The 17,280-nt window shown below is 38.7% G+C and overlaps 1 protein-coding gene across 1 annotated transcript; it reads left to right on the plus strand.

Moving 5' to 3' along the window:
- The first annotated feature begins 66 nt into the window (after window positions 1-66).
- On the plus strand, window positions 67-14,936 carry LOC110061789 (TBC1 domain family member 15-like). Its single transcript, XM_089298244.1, has 15 exons — window positions 67-295; window positions 430-528; window positions 2,248-2,359; window positions 3,367-3,580; window positions 3,718-3,829; window positions 4,603-4,818; window positions 5,679-5,807; window positions 6,738-6,841; window positions 7,587-7,681; window positions 8,216-8,332; window positions 9,154-9,254; window positions 9,786-9,885; window positions 10,992-11,089; window positions 11,551-11,667; window positions 12,700-14,936. The coding sequence occupies exons 1-15, from the start codon at window positions 230-232 to the stop codon at window positions 13,144-13,146; spliced, it is 2,127 nt and encodes a 708-aa protein (XP_089154370.1). The 5' UTR covers window positions 67-229; the 3' UTR covers window positions 13,147-14,936.
- Window positions 14,937-17,280: the final 2,344 nt, after the last annotated feature.

The following is a 17,280-nucleotide window of genomic DNA, read 5'->3' on the forward strand; positions in this document are numbered from 1 at the left end:
TTCTACTTTCCCTGAACACTCACAGTGCAGAGCTAGAGGACGTCTTTGCAGTTGTGAGCCGGCAAGAGTCTGGGGACGAGTGGCTAAGATTTCTGTTTCGGTTTGTGTGCAGTCTTATTTTAACAATTACGCACCATCATGGACCTTCTTAATCTCTCATTTTAATCACAGATAGTCACGTTACTTAAAGAGCGTCACTGTTGATGTGAACTTAACATATTTTCGAGACATGGCGGCTGCAAGTTCTGCGTCCTGTGAACGGCAACCTGTACAGACAGCAGTAGATGAAGACAAGGTCAGTGACTTGTAAAGCTTGTAACACTCTGGTACAATCGGCAGCCATAACAGATCATAAGAGTTCTTTGGAACAATTATACATTCAAGTATGGTAAAATGTGATCATAAATGTGGTTTGTGGATCGTATTCAGGTAGTTTACATTCAGGATGGTGTGTTTGTTCACACTGCTGTGTCCATCGCCACACAAAGTGCAAACATCATCCCTGGAAGAGTCACGATTATCGAAAAGGTAAGTCTTAAATGACGAATTTTCTGAAAAAATACGCAGATCGGTTAATGGCACTGTTTTAGTGGAAAAAAATAGACCAAAGGGTCCACATTGAGGGAAACTGCATCCATCTTTCTAATGTGGTGGGGAACCTGAGCGTGTCACAGCCATCTTGTATGTGTCAAGAAAAAGTAGGCCCTTTGCACGATCCGGTCACTTAATTATGCTGGGACACAAGTTACACAGTGGGACTTTCAAAACAAAAGAAAGTTGGGCTGGACTGGTATGAGTTCCTTTGTTTTGGAAGTCCTACTGTGTAACTTGCATCCCAGCATAATTAATTCTGTACCATGTGACCTGATTGCACGAAGGGCCTATTTAATTGATGTACTTCATTACTGCGCTTTTCAATAACATGTGGACTATAAAATTCAAAGGTCAACTGACAAATGCGTTTTTCGCTACTGTCAATCAAATGTTTGGCGGCTCCTCCCAGCTTCCAACTACTGCCAAGCACTGTTTTGTTGTCTGCACTGCGCTCAACGATTTGATTACCGTGTGCTCAGCAATAGTCGGAAGCTGGGAGGAGCTACCGAACATTTGATCGATGGTAGTGAAAAAACGCATTCATCAGTTGAACTTTGAATTTTAGAGTCCGCATGTTATTGAAAAGTGCAGTAATTGCCTTTATATGCATGGTGCTTTGTGGGTAGAGGCTATGTCATACCTGCCATCTCTCATGCCTTAAGGCCTGGCTAAACTAGGAAACATTGCTACATAAACATTGTTGCGGAGGCAAATGTTTCCCAGTTTAGCTGTGTGGGAAACATATGTGGCAGAAACAAATTTTGCTGCTCAGAAACAAAAAGATGTTTTTGCCTCAAGTCAAAAAACATTTTTGCTTCCCGGATACAAATTTTGCTTCTGAAACATATGTTTCCCAGTTTAGCCACCATAAAAACAATATTGACTAGGTTTCAGTGCTACTCGTTAAAAATGTTTCCCAGCAACGGCGAGCATATGTCAATGACTCATTGCGAGGTTAAAGTAGAAGAGCCACAAGCATGTCACAGAAAAGGGAAGGGAAAGAAGGAAAAGAATTGGAAGAACGAGGAGAGGGAGTTACTTATTGCCTTGTATGAGGACAGAGCCTGTTTGTGGGATGTAGCTCGTGAAGACTGCACAGATGTCAGAGAAATATGATATCACAGTGGACTATTACAAAAGCAAATGGAAAATTCAGAGATCGCAATTTATGAGGGAACAAGCCCTGGAACAAAAAGGAAGTCTCCCCAGACTTCTTTGAAAGTCTGTTTTTTTTTTATAACTCGCTGCATGACCCTTTGTTTTCTAAAACAATGTTTCCTTGTTTAGCCACCAGGGCAGCAACACATTTTGTTTGCTTCCCACTAATTTAGCCAGCCCAGAGACATAACAAGAAACAATGTTTCCGTAACAATGTTTCCTGGTTTAGCCAGGCCTTTAGGCCCTGTTAAAAGGCAGGTAGGGTAACCCAAGTGCTTGGGTTACCAAGCTTTAGTTACGAAATTCTGAACATTGTAACAGTGTGATTTAATATTGCCCAGTGGCTTTGGAAGTTTTGTTTGCTTTTGTGATAAATCATTTAAAAATGCTTGAGTGATACGTTAAAACAGTAAAAGTGATATTGAAAAGATTAAAAGTTGTAAATCAGCAAGATGAGTAATTGAGGATTCTTTATACCCATTTTCATTAATTCAGCAAAATGGCAGTTTTGTGGATTGGTCGCCTGTTGTTAATGAAGAAGAAGAATTTGAACTTGAGTCAAGTGACTATTCTGAGTGGGACCTTGTGACTCAAAGCAAAGAGCAAGGTACGTGTATTTTATTATGCATCTGGATTCCTTTCTAATTTTAATATTTTAATTACTACGATTATCAGTTGAGTAAGGCAGTAGGGAAGTTTGGTTACGAAGTTTTGGCCCTAAAATTATGGTGTTGTCAAGGGCAACTTACCTCGTTTCCATTGGTAACAATATCAACGGCTGTGCATCACCTGTCGCGTCGCCTACAATTTCGTGCGCTTTGCTGCCAATGATGTCAAAGGCCAACAAGTTGCCAATGGATACGGAGCCAGTTGCTCGTGACAACAACAAGATTTTTACGTTAAAACTTGGTGACCGAACTTTCGTCCCGCCTTACTCAACTGATAATCGTAGTATATAAACAGCAGTGTTATAACCAAAGGCATGCTACAGCATGAGCACTGTATTCATATCGATCTGCTATTGAATTACTATCAAGATGAATCAGATCATGCAGCTCCAGCACTAATGCCTCCTTTCAGAGAATTCTCCATCATATCTAATGAATAATAATGATACGTGAGGAGGATAATAATAATAATAATAATAATAATAATAATGATAGGTCATGCTAGCTAGTTATGCAACACGTTTGAGTGGTAGTTAGTCCGTAGTTTTTGTTTCGATTAAGAAGATATGTCAAATACTGTTTCATCTGCTATCCAAACACCTCTAATCTCGTCAAAAACACTCTGCTGCATGTTATATTTTCAACTGTCTCTCTTCTTGGTGTTTGGATATCCCAATGAAACACTATACTGTCTCTCGTGTTTGATATATTACTTCAAGATCGTGTATGATTTAATTCATGAGAAGAGTAAAAGAAGAATATTCTTGACTTACAGTGTATGATTGATCTGAAGCTAATTTAGACTGACATGCATAAACCCATATTTCTTGAAATGCTTTAGATGTTCAGAAAACTTTTACCAATTATGTGTTTGTTTTCCTAGTACATGTATGTAGGTGCAGTATGTGCTATTAAATAAAACCCTTGTCTGAATGCTTTTTTACAGGTGCAAGTGCTCATAAGAAGAAAAGAAGGTCCAAATATGCCATTCATTTCAACACAGCAGACTTGCACTCCATCAGACGCTCAGACCCTAAGCTGACCTGGTCTTATGCTGTATTTATTTTAAAAGATGGCAACACTCTGCCAGCCCTTCATTTTCACTCTGGGGGCATAAGTGAAATGATCCGTCGACTGCAGAGATACATCTGGCTAACAAAGTGAGTAGCCATTTCATCACAAGGTTCTGGGCAACTAGTTCGAAATTGTTTTGAGCTAACATACATTTTAAACTATAACATAGTATGTACTTGTATCTGTTTTTAATGATGGATTTTGTGTTTGCCTTTCTCATCAGATCACCCTACAACACTAAGTTATTTGTTGTGGCAGAGGAACACAGTGCATTAAAGCAGTCGCTTGATCAACTTAATTTGTTCTCTGAAGACAATCCACCTTCTGCTGCTCCTGTAAGAATGCCTTCAGTGTTTGAAATTTAGAGTCTCTTTTAAAATGCTGTAAACAATGCCTTTTCTAATAAGAGAAGATTTAGATAAACATTTCAGAATGCTGTCTTGAGGATGGAGAAATTTTGTTCATTAGTAATTTCACTAGTTTTAATTCTAAAATACATTTTGTGTAACTTATTGTATTGTGAAGTTACACTGTAGCTGACAGTACAACAATACACATTCCCTCTGTTAATTCATTCACTAGCCTTTTGATCAATGTTGAATACCGGTTACACCTGTCTAGAAATTTAGAGTGGAAATATACATGTAGTGTTACTATGTACAGTGTATTTTGTACAGCACAGTGTATGACACTTTGCATGGCATAGAAAGGATGCTTTGTCTAAAGTCAGGTGTTATGTTCCAAATGTGTTTGCATTACTTTTGTGCAGAACTATATGTGTCAGTCTTGCAATTGTAAATAGGACAAATAAGTATGCACACACTGGAGCAATCAAATTTGCCATGTACCGGTACTTGACTGTACTTGTCACTGTTTCTGTTTGAAATCGAATTCAGTAGTGTAGTCTCATAAGAAATACTGAGATGAAATCCTACAATTTACATTTTATATTTTGTGAAAAAAAATTGATAAGAGTTATGTACAATAAATACACTTCCCCATGATCATTTTACAGTCTCGTACTTACTACTTCATTGATTAAAAAAAATGAATTTGCATTGTACTGCTGATCAATAACCTTTTGTAATTGCTCGTGATTGATTCGTAGTGGCAAAGATTCATTCACAGTGCATATTATGATGGCATGGACGCTTTGTCAAAAGTGACGCGGTATGTTCGAGATGTGTATGAAGGCTTACAGCAGGGAACAGAAAATCCTCAAGGAGACGACCAGCTGGGTAGCAGTCAGAAGAGAGAAGCAGAGTTTGAAGACCTTGGAGATGTTTCATGTACTAACCACTCTGCTACATCAATACCAAATAAGGTACCAAGTTTGTAGTATTTACATGTACTTAAAATGGCTTGCTCCGTAAGTGGGCAAGATGAACAGAATCCTGTGCTGTGATTGACTACCTGAGCAGGCAAGGTGGTGTTATCCTACCTGCTCGGAATTAACCATTGGGTCCGACAAGAAAATAGCATTCAGACTTTTCCATAATAACGAATCCTTTAATTGACCAAGCCTGTTTGGTCAAGATGGCTAGATATTGGCCTCCTTCATGTTATGGACCTTGGCTGTCTTGGTACATAAACACACAAAAAAGAACTTGGCCAATATTCAGCAGTCTTGTTCTCATGCTTGGTTAATGACCCTTATTTACATCTAGTGCTTTTTGAGCCCTTGCACTTAACTCCAGTTTCTGTGCCATGACTGGTACGTCCACAGGATGGGTTGGTACCCCCATCAGAGGGCACTCCCCACCATTATATCAAGTTACCCAGAGAATTTACCCCTTTATACTTTGCAGGAGGCAACTGGTGGCCTAATGGTTAGTGCACGCTGGATTCTGGATTGAGCGATCTGGGTTCGAGCCTTGGTCAGGTTCATCTCTACCCAGATGTATAAATTAATGAGTACTGGCAAAGTCAATGTTGGGGTAACCTTTGTTATGGTCTAGCATCCCATCCAAGGGGTAGTAGTCTTGGCTGAAATCATTGTCTTGTGGCCATGGACAAGACATTTTACTTTGTTCTTTCACAGCACTTGCTCCCCTCAGTGTACAAATTGTTCCAAATTGAATTTCTTGCTAAAATAAACTCAAGGTATTAGAGTACCGTAATTAGCCTGTTTTATCTGCTTAAGGATCATTTTGTGATATTTTGTACATAATTTTATGTCTGCAGCGAGATCTTGGTGAATTTCCAGAAGTAGCACGTGGTGAACCCATGCGACTGAATGAATGGCAGTCATTCTTGGATGATGCAGGACGAGTCACTGATGTCAAGAAGCTACATGATAGAATTTTCCGAGGGGTATGTGCTGTTTTCTAATCTCATAATTTTTCTCATAACAGTGTGATCTTATTAATTTGTTTTGTAATTAATTTTAGTGTCACTGACAAGCACCCAGGAGCATCATACACTTCAGAATAACTGCAGAAATTGTCGCACACTGATTAGCTAATTTTCATTGTGAATAAGCGGACAGACTATGCGATGTTGTTATAATCTATGCGATCTATGCGAAGAAGTTGACTTTGTTGTTGTAAAAAAAATTGACCTCAGTTTTTCATGCGTATGTCTTGTTATTGACAATGAATTTTGTCATAACATCGTCAAAGTAGTCTACAGCTACTTTGACAATGTTATGATGAAATTCATGATCAATTACAAGAAAGATGCATGGAAAACTGATGTCAATTTGTTAAATAGCTTATGGGAATGCAATTTTACATATATGTCTCTGAAGCTGTAGTGACTCCTTAGCATGCATTGCATGCCCATAATTTTTATTATTATGATGATTATGATGATGATGATGATGATGATGATTAATGAAGAATTTTAATGAGCCCAATAAAATTATTATAATTAAATTAAAAAATATTATTTTTTAATTCATTTTTTTTTAATTACATTACTCAACATTCATTTCATTACGTTTAAAAGGAAAAACCTTTATGCCGTTTAGTTAATGCCCTGACTGTGTACATGTAGGTATTATTTTGTGTTGACTAGTAAAAGTTGTTCTGTACACCTGGCAGTGCATGTTGTCAGTATCATTGTTACAGTAACACTGACAACATACATTGTCAGGTAATAAATGGCTACTGAAAAATCGGATGTCCTTTGCCATAGGATGAAAGGGTGAAACACTTTTTAATTCTACACATATAATTTAGAGGATTATTGTCATTTGGCTTTTCTGTTTTGGGTGTGACGTATCATTAAATACTTTTCCAGGGTGTTGATGATTTGATACGTAAAGCAGTTTGGCAGTATCTCTTGGGGTACAAGAAGTATGGCTATACATCACAGTCACAGCAAGCCCTCTTCAAAAGAAAAGAGTAAGTGCATAGTTTTGGGAGATGGTACATGTAGTCTGAGGCACACTTTAGGTGACTAATTCCTGCATCATGTCTGAGTTATTACATATATATCAACTGATATATTCAAGAGAAAATATCCTTCTACCTCTACAAGTACCTTTATAGTATTTATACTGTATAATGCACATGCTAAGCTGCAGGGCTGTACCTGTTTCCTTGATCTTCACACTTGTAACAAACTTGTTGGTTTGTGTGTGAATTGTACGAACAACAAGCAAGGTCACCCGTGACATTATGGGCCCATTGAAGCATACTCAGCTGTAACATGTATTACTGCAGGTTAAGGCTGTCAATGACTGCCCCGAGCTGTTATTGAACATAAAATTTAGTCTAATTTTTAACACCAAGTTAGGGTCTACAGCTGCCAGACAGGCCCTGACGAAAGTTGAATTTTTATGTAGTGTACTGCTATCAAGAACTGTTGTACAGCTTGAATAGATTTTGTGATCTGTGGTCTCTATGTGCTGTTTGATGACTGATTCATGATCAGTAATGGTAAAAAACGTTGAAGTCTGGACCATCTCTTCTGCTTGCTTTAAATCTGAATTAAAAGAAAGCTCAGGTTGCCCTCATCAATATACGTTATGTATGTGAGAAGACTCATAAAAACCATGACATTTTTCTTTTTAAATTTTTATCTGGACTTGATCAAGATGTTTATTAAGAGCTTTATTTTTTGTATCCCATTTGTTTGTACTTCTAGAGATGAATATCGAAGCATGAAGTGGCAGTGGCAGTCCATGACAAAAACACAAGAAAAGAACTTTTCTGAATTTAGAGAAAGAAAGCATCTGATAGGTAAGGACAAAATACTGTATATAGGCAAAATATTATAAGTATGTTCTTGGTCATCAGTTGTGTTAGTTAACTCTTTTATTAGTATTAAAATATCCAGGAATGATAAACATCAAACTTATCCTTGTGATATCAAAATTTATGATCTTAAGTAGATAGGTAGTGAGAATTAAGAAGATCATCCACTAGAGGTGAATGTTGAAATATACCACTAAATAACATGACTGCAATGTGATTTACAACTGTATCGGTCTTAAATGGACTGGCAATACCCCTACTTTGAACAGTCAATGTTAAAAATTGTTATAATCACTCCCTTAACATAACAGGTTACTATGGAAACTATATATCATAGTGCTGTTCATTTTTGAATAATACACATTTTTATTGTGCAGAATAATAAGATATACATTATTACAATCACAAATAATAATTATTTAGAAATTAAATTAAATGTATTACATCTATCACAGTACACTAAAATTTGTATATCTCATGTAAGATACACGAAATAGGATTTCTTGACTGCTTTCACAGACAAAGATGTAGCAAGAACCGACCGATTACATGTATTCTATTCAGAAGCAAACCACTCTAATGTGAAGAAACTCTATGACATACTTTTAACTTACTGCATGTATAATTTTGATCTTGGTAAGTACAATGATTTACTCACAGTTAGATAAGTAGGTGAAGTTCTATTTTGTCCCCCAAACACCTACTCTATAATAATAATAACTCTAGCCTGTGTGACAGGTGTTCAAAGTGGATTGAGAGGGGAAATGAGAAGGGCTTCATGCTTATCATTTACCCGTCTCCCTCTCATTTAAATGCCTGCCTGCAAACTACCTCTTCTCCTTAAAGTCTCATTCTGTTTCCTGTTTGGTGTTCTCTGCAAAGCAAATGGTTACCCAAGAATAGCTACAACAGGGCAAAATCAAAGGACTTATCAAAAGGTTTTTAGAGTAGCCACACCCAACGTCTCATTGTTAAGTGTCCCTGAAAAGGCATTGCATAGGAATAATTCCTAGAGGGCTTATTTTGCTAAGGGGTACAAGTTTTTTGTTAGTAATATAGAATTTGAAGATACGTAATCAAACAGGTATGTAACGATCTGAAAAGTGCTAAAAATTGTCATTGATGTCACAAATGTACATGTAAACTGAAGGAACAGTGAATCTCAATCCCTGATAATATAAGTAGGGCTGTCATTGAGTTTTGAGTGAACTGTAGCCTTGATTGTCACACCTGAAACAAACTTGTTACCTCATGGGTGAATTGTATCAACTATAGTCCAGTTCACCCATAACATCAAGGCCCCATCAAACATACTCGGCCATAGCAGGTGTTACAGGTTACGGTCCTTAATGACAGTCCTGATAACTACTCAACAAGTCATTTATAGAATGATAAATAAGCAGAGTTTTTCCCTGTTAGATCCTTTCCATTTATCCACTTGCAAACTTGTTTCCTAGGCTATGTGCAAGGCATGAGTGATCTTCTTTCTCCAATATTGTTTCTCATGGAGGATGAAGTTGAGGCTTTTTGGTGTTTTGCTGGTTTCATGGAAAAATTGGTAAGAAACCTGCACAGTCAGAAGGCTCATTGGTAAAAAATATATTAGTTGTTTCATGATTCAGCTCTACTTATTGGTATTTTAACACTTTTAAACCAGCTTGTGAGTATTTTCACAGGTTTTATATGTGCATAGGTCGGGTCAATAGTGGCAATGGTATAAAAACAATATCCTCCCTTTGTTGCCAAAATATGCTCAAATATTTGTCCATGAACATTATTTGTTCTGGGAAGCAAACAGTTCTGAGAGCGAAGCTTGAGGACACTGGGAGCTCTGAGGAACAGATAATGTCCAAGGACAGATATCCAAGCATATTTTTGAAGTCAAATGGAGGCTATTGTGTTTGTTATCCTTCAAATATTTTTTGCAACATTTGAAATTTGGGGAATATCACTCGGATATTCCCTAGTTTTAACTGGGGTATATTCAGTCACATGATGTGTTTAAACCAATTGCGTGCAAGCTAAAATAATAATGGATTTTAAGATGTAATAACCATTTCGGTCTGGTTTTTCTTCTGTCTCCTGCTAGGCTCATAATTTTGATGTGAATCAAGAAGGAATGAAAGCACAGCTCCATCAGCTCAGTGTATTACTCAAGTTTGTTGATCCTCATTTCTACACCTATCTTGGTAATTAACTCAACTGATGTTAAAGTGTTTTTCCTTAGTTCAACACATTAATTTTTCTCCGTTTGCACAATTCATTCTGCATTGCTAAATAAAGCAATTTATTGATCTTTGAAAAAAAAAAATTAGTTGGAAGGTGCGTTTATCATTAATTTGTGATTGAAAGAAGAGAAGAGGGAAGTGTTGGAAACATCAGAAATTTTAGGTTGGTTTTCACTAGTGACGGAGTCTGAGTTGGATTCATAAGGGTGCTTACGACATAGTGAAAAGCGGAGTGATAAGTGATGACGGAATCGGAGTCAGAAGAATCAGAACGTTTCCGTCGCTTATGAGCCAGTGAAAACTATATTGGCAGAGTCGGAAGCAGAAGCGGAAGAACAAACCAATCATAAGACCCAGAATCGAGTATTGTGATTGGTTTGTTCTTCTGCTTTAGCTTCTAACTCTGACAATCTACTTTTCACTGAATCATAAGCGGAGTCATAAGCGGAATCAGTCTTCTACTTCCGGCTCCATCACTTTGATTTTCGCTGATTTGATCGTATCGCTCTGCGCTTCTGATTACAACTCCGACTACGACTCTATCACTAGTGAAAACCAGCCTTTAGAGTTCTCCTTATTATTCACCTTGGCAAAGCTACATGTAAGAAGCATAGCTAAATCCCGGCATAACCGAGATATCTACCCAGAGTGTGGTGTTATTTATGGGTAAATTTCTTTAAGAAATAACTTACACCAAGAATCCATAGAAACTGTGTAGCATCTATTCAGACAGTGTGCATGCTGATGTAAAGTACATTTATCCCGCGTGTTCTTGTCCTGGCTCATACTTCCCGCGGGAACGAAAATCTGAAAAATTTAGTTCAATCTAGAGGCAACCTGAATCTGATTTTTGATGGCTTATTCAAGCTTGAATCGATTGCTGTAGTTTAGTAAGATTCAAAGGAAACCCACAAAACCAAATTCAGAAACTCATTCGTTCAGGTTACAACGTGAAGTCAGAATGAATAGGACAGAAAGCGCGTCTTCGATTGTTGTCAGTTACACTGCACTTAGCCTGAACTGCTTTGTACATTAAATCTCACACTTCAAATCTTGTTTTTACATAGAAAATCACGACTCTGGTAACCTGTACTTCTGCTTCAGATGGCTTCTTATTTGCTTTAAGCGTGAGTTCTCCTTTCCTGATATCATGACATTATGGGAGGTAAGCCTGTGCATTTATCCTTGTGTACCGTATTTTACTACTTAAGAACATTTGTTGAGTTTGTTGTTGTACAAACAATTATCCGGCCGTGAATATCACTCGATTGACCAGAGGAATTGTTTCATTATTCAACAATTTGCCAAATGAATCAATCCAAGAGAGGTTGAAGAGTGGAAGAGTTAATCCTCCATACAGGCCTTGTTGCTAAGGTAATCCTTCTAAAGTTATTTTTAGTTCACCCCGGAGGAGGGTCTAGAAATAGCCAATCCGGTGACGCCATTATATTTCTAACGTGGAAATTCCAAGCGGCTTCAGACGCATTTTTATCCTCCAAGAAAACATCTGCGCGATCCGTTTGGTACCATTTTCTGCATTTTCTTACCCTAACCTTGTCACCGATACTCAAGATGTCATTACGATGAGGTGATGGTTCACGACCATGCCATTATTTTATTTCTTAGACATTGTGGTCACAGAGACTGTCCCCAAATTATCACTTGATGGTTTGCTTAGCCATTTTGGACAGACACCGTCATGTTATTATGGAGAATGGTTTTGGATTTACAGATATACTTAAGGTGCGTGAAATATTGACAAATCATAACGTTATTAGGTATTTCTGGGCTTTCTTCACTGGGCGCAGAGGAAGGAGGCATTACCGGCCTCCTCGTCTCTAAAGACAAAGAATATGTACCCAGTTAAGCTGAACATTGCCTGTTGTGGTTATCAAGGGGGTCAATTGTGCCATTTACTGAGTTCGAGGTCCGTACTTAGCTCTTATTAACCTAGCAGGAGGTCTGCCTGAGAGAATCTTGACCGAGGTCGTGAGTGCAGACCGAACGCGCTAAAGTCTGTACACACGACCGAGGTCAAGATTCTCCCATACAGACCGACTAAGCTAGGTTAATGGGATGTTTATTATATGGTGCAGACAAGAACAATTTAATTCGTTTAATGTAACTGGTTTGTGCTAACTGGCATTTTGCTTGCGAACGGCGATGAGCTGAATTTAATTCTGCCAAAGTTTGCTCGTCCTCTTTACTTTTTTTTTTTTTTTCTCATCAGGCTTTTTGGCACTTCCATAATAAATATTGTTAGATGAAAATAATCAATGACTTTGCATTTTAGTTAGCAACTTTTTCACTGCAAAACAACACCGTCTAGATACCGGTCTAGATTTCAGCCAATCAAATTCGTGAATTTGGTAGTTCCCAGTCCTTGTGAGACAGAGCCATATAATAATGTAAGTTACGGACCTAGTTTTCCCCTTTGATCACAGAAGGCGTCAAATTATGGTAATAACTGAACATCAGTGACACACTCGCCTAATGGCTCGTGTACCACCTTTTTGTTCTTGTTACATTTTGGCGTCATCTGTGATCCGTACTGAACTGACCCACGACAACATGGAATCTATTTGTTAATTTAGTTAGACCCGAAGTTTTTTCTGATGGACGTTTATCTCATTCACACCTTTTGGTGTGGCACTAGCAGTAAATCTTGCCTTGCGGGTGGGAGTGAAAGGCGCGCTTCTGTTTCTAGCATGGTTTATAGCGTCCTCTTCTTCTGTGTGTTTTACCAACACATGATGAATTTCTTTGTCTTTACAGTACATAAACGATCTGGCATACAACATCGACGTTCAAGAAGTGTTAATCAGAGCTGAACAGATCTGTCTTCAACTGCACGCTTATCCTGATACGCCCGAGGAAGTGAAAGCCATACTGACTGGCAAGAACGAGGCTATGATGACTCCAAATGTCGAAAAGCCCGATCCCCTCCTGATGGCACACAGCAGACATGTTGTTAATTTGCTAGAAGGTTGTGGATTAAGCAAGAGCAACCGGCCTTTCCAAACTTCTTTTAGCTCTGAAGTATCCTCTCAAGAAGTAGATTTGGACAAGGAAGGTACGAGCGGCGACAATCAGACGGAAATGAATGATTTGGACAATACTCGTTCTGGTTCACACAGAACTGGTGATTCAAACGAGAATCGGATCAATGACTCTGATGATGAAATCGTGGTGCTGTCGGAAGAGGCACAGAATATATTTTAGTTACTGATAATTCGAATAGGGCAGTTTTCAAATGAGTGCCATCAAACCAAAACTAAAGCGATTATTCTCGCCAATCACAAAGGACACATAAAATTCAGTGCAACAATCAGAACTCGAAGTAAATGCATATGTAGCTAACGCGAAGAGTTGGAAAACAAGTGCGACCGAGTCACGAGTCACGATTGGTTTTGTTTTTACATCTGATTGGATGAAAAGTGGTAATTCAAAACCAAAGTAACTACGAATTACTTTCGACACTCAGGTGAAAACAACTTAAATTTGTAAGCGGGGAAATGCAATGAATATTTGTAACAAATGCAATTGCTAAGAAGTGCTGATGAGAATATGGTATGGACAAAGCATGGACAAGAAGTGCTACTTTGAAAGAAAGCATATATTTAGAAAGCATGTGCATATCGTAGACACATTTATACCGCACCATACAATAAAAGAAAAGGGAAGCCGTTGCATGCTCGACGGCATTACACCCAAACGTCCCATCGTGCGCTGCACTCAGTGTGTTGACCACTGTATTTTTTTATGGTATGGTATAAAATAGTTATGCAACACTATCTGGTGGCATACCATGGAATATCCCACTCTTCACATAAAAATACAAGTGACTGGTGGGATATTCCATGGTGTACCTAGAGAAAGTGTTACATAACTAGTATATATCATTCATACTATAAGTAAACGTCTTTTATTAGTTTTGAAAGATGCTGCTAAAAGGGCGTAGTTTTTATTTTCCCATTTTTTCTATAGTGCGGGAAGAAATGCAAAAAGAAACTGCTCGTAGTTTCGTATTCATTACGGCGGAGTATGACATTAAGAGAAAATTTCACCATATTATTTTAACCCAACACAGTCAATTGACGTTCCAACGTTCACACTCAAGACTACGATTTGGTGTCAGAATAACGATAGTGTAACAGCTGTTTTGTTGAGGGACGTATGTATATGTTGGCAGGTGTTGTCTGTAGTTTGGGAGGCTCCATAATTTAAAGACTCAGTGTTGACCATAACGCTTTCCACGCATCTGTTATTGTTTTGGTTTACATAATAGCGAGGTTTCTATTGTTTTCCAATGCTCACAGCGCGCAATGCATCCTGGCCAAACCATACTTTACTTATGTTTTTGTTGAACAAATGTAGGAAAAAGGAGCAATTCTGAATTGAGGATACTTATTGAACACCTTAATTTTTAAAAACTACAAATATTTTTTGAGTTTCTGATATCTTAACACTCCCAAAGATAATCCTATTTATGTCAACGGGAGTGCAAGGTGCGTTCCTTTGGGACGATCTGGATCAGGGTCAGTGATCCAAGATCACTCAGACCATGGTGCATCAAAGGCACCGATAAATCCGTGACCAGAGTGGATTCATCAATTTTTTTGAGGCACCATGATCTGAATGATCTTGGATCACTGATCCAGATCATCCCAAAGGAACGCACCCCAACGTTCATATGCAGTCCGCGGACCTGCGGACCCTTTGCGCCGTAGTTAGTCTGAAATGCGTTCAGAATAGCCTGTTTTCAGTTAGGCCTTAATAATGAAACGGTTGCACGGCTTATACTTAAAACACAGTGCGCAGTATGCAGCAAGATACTCTCCAAACCCGTAGCAAGCACCACCTGTATTTTTTTCTAAGTCACGAGCATTGATTTAACCTGTTATTTATTGTTTTCACAACCGATACATTAACTCGTTCCGTAGTAGAGGACGCATTCTACAAATGTCACACACCGATTACATATATGAAATAAATGTTATATTTACATGGAAGGACGTCTCTACGATAAATCCACAAAGGTTTTCTGAAATATTGTATATATTTGTCCTTAGACATTATCTGTTCTTCAAAGCTCACAGAACTGCTTCTCGGAACAGATTACGTCCGCGGACAAGTATCCATGCATATTTCGCGCCAAATGGAGGCTATTTTTTTTTTTATCTAAAACACTAACTGCGCCGTTTAATAACACGCAAACTCTGAAGTTCAGAACCTAACTGAGGATTGCTTCTTCGCGGCCGTCAATCACAAGACGAAAATAGACGAACCTGAAAAAAAAAAAACGGATCGATATCTACCCATCACAATTCACAGAAGTCACCTTTTGAACTCTCTGGAGCGAAGCTGTTCGCTCAGGTGATTTCCGGCAGCAACAGCTAGACGGGGTTTCACGTGTTATTGCAAGGCATAGTATAATATTCTGATTTGTTCTGATTAGCAGTCGACGAATCGGAGAGTGGAGCGAGCCAAGTACATAAGAAAGGGGTGAGCTGGGGGGGGGGGGGGGGGGTGCTGTTTTCGTCGATTTCCCACGTTTCCGTCCGGTAGGTACCCTGTTCATAGGTCATTCATTCGCTCTAGTGACTTGATTGAGTCAGTAGTCCAATCTGATTCGGTGGATCGAATGACTCCCTTTATGTGTATAAAACCTTTGGTCCAGGTTATATTCTCTTCCTCCCTAAACTCCAAATTACTTTGGAGTTAACTTTCCCTTTTCGAGCTTCAAATATTAGCTCTGCGTTGCGCAGCATTGGGTTCGCAAATGTACCCTTAGTAACTCGTACTTGTTCCAAGGTATCGTCACTTTTCTGGTGGAGCATTGAGACCAGTCTCGACCTTTCGTTAATGTGTTAAAGGGGTTCTTCATATAATTAAATGACTGACTGATATTTTGTTCGGGGCAGAATAAATTGGCCGTAATAACGAGGTGGCTGTATTTAATTAACGGGCTGGCCGTAAGGCGGGGTTCCACTCCGTTCCACTGTAGGGTTTACTAGGAACAGGTCGTGGAATGAGAACTACTGTTCTCGTTCAGAAAACCTTCATAGAATTGAGCGATAGTCACATAAGATAATACAATAGACACTTGATGATTTAAAATCACTTGGTTTTATTTCAGAAGTTCCCAAGGAAGCATCAGCTATCTGCAAAATAACAGAAGAAATATGATATTAAATGTCATAAGTGAAACAAAGGAAAGAAGTATTGTTCATCGTTGTTTGACTCTTTGGTCATTTGACCATGTTGGGGGCAGAGAACATTCAAAGCAAATAATTATAAAAAACTGAGCTACTACGCGCGCTCTCATTGGTCGATAGGTACGGTTTTTAGATGAGAGTATGTAAACACGGTTGTGACGTTTTAGATTCGCGCGTATTTTTGAGAATTATTTTATGAAAGCAGTAGAGCACTTTTTCCGGGTTTACATAGCCTCATTTAAACACTCGGGGGGCTGGGAGAATTCTCCAAAGTCATGCAAACCCGAGACGCAGTCGAGGGTTTGCATAACTGTATCGAATTCTCCCAACCCTCTTCGTGTTTAAATGAGGGTATGTAAACACGAAAAAAGCGCTCTATTGCCTAACCTGTTGGAAGAGGATAATACATGGGCGCGTGTAGATATGGAATATCTCTTCGAGGGTTCAACTCGATATCTCACGAGTGAGCCCAGCGAACGAGTGACGGATACAAAGTTGAACAGAAGCGATAGAGGATACTACAAGGCCGCGCGGAGATACGAAATTTCTCTGCGAGTGTTTAACTCCATATCTTGTGAGTGAGCGCAAAACTTGGAGTCTCTGTTTTTAAGTTTTTCGTCTTCTTGCCTTCTTGTCAGTCATGTTGTATCTCATGACGTATTATGTAATGTAGGGAATTCTGGGAGAATGAAGATGTCCATTTGAGATTAGCACGTGGTTTATTTTATTGAAGACTTTGGTCTTGTTATTGACCTTTAAAATACTAAATTGGCAACAAGGACACACCATCATTTCATCGCGCATCGTGGGGTTGGTCTGACGTCGGGTGGGATAGAGAGCAACTACTCGCTAATACTCCTTGCCAGACGCATTCCATGAGAGAATCTTTAAGGATGCGTCCCTTACAACACGACATTGTTTCTCCACATTCTCTCCTGAAAGAATGAACAAATTCGAACTTGTTCCTCACAGCCTTGAATCGTGCTCATTTCCTAACCTTCCTACATATCTGTTTGCAGGCGGTATTTGAGATGCATTTTTAAATTCATCTCTGGATTTTCCAATCACTGTACATGAGTAGCTATTTTTTTATGTCATACTTTAGGATCTCTGAATGAGATTTCGCGCGGGTGGAGTA

This window comes from Orbicella faveolata, unplaced genomic scaffold, assembly GCF_042242905.1.
Source record: "Orbicella faveolata isolate gen_17 unplaced genomic scaffold, um_ofav_v1 contig_1, whole genome shotgun sequence".
NCBI classification, from domain to species: Eukaryota; Metazoa; Cnidaria; class Anthozoa; order Scleractinia; family Merulinidae; genus Orbicella; species Orbicella faveolata.

Bases quoted from the DNA above. Each gene is read 5' to 3' on its own strand.
- LOC110061789 (XM_089298244.1), top strand. From the start codon at position 230: ATGGCGGCTGCAAGTTCTGCGTCCTGTGAACGGCAACCTGTACAGACA. The intron at 529-2,247 runs GTAAGTCTTAAA...TCATTAATTCAG, and splicing joins GAGTCACGATTATCGAAAAG to CAAAATGGCAGTTTTGTGGA. The intron at 4,819-5,678 runs GTACCAAGTTTG...TTATGTCTGCAG, and splicing joins CTACATCAATACCAAATAAG to CGAGATCTTGGTGAATTTCC.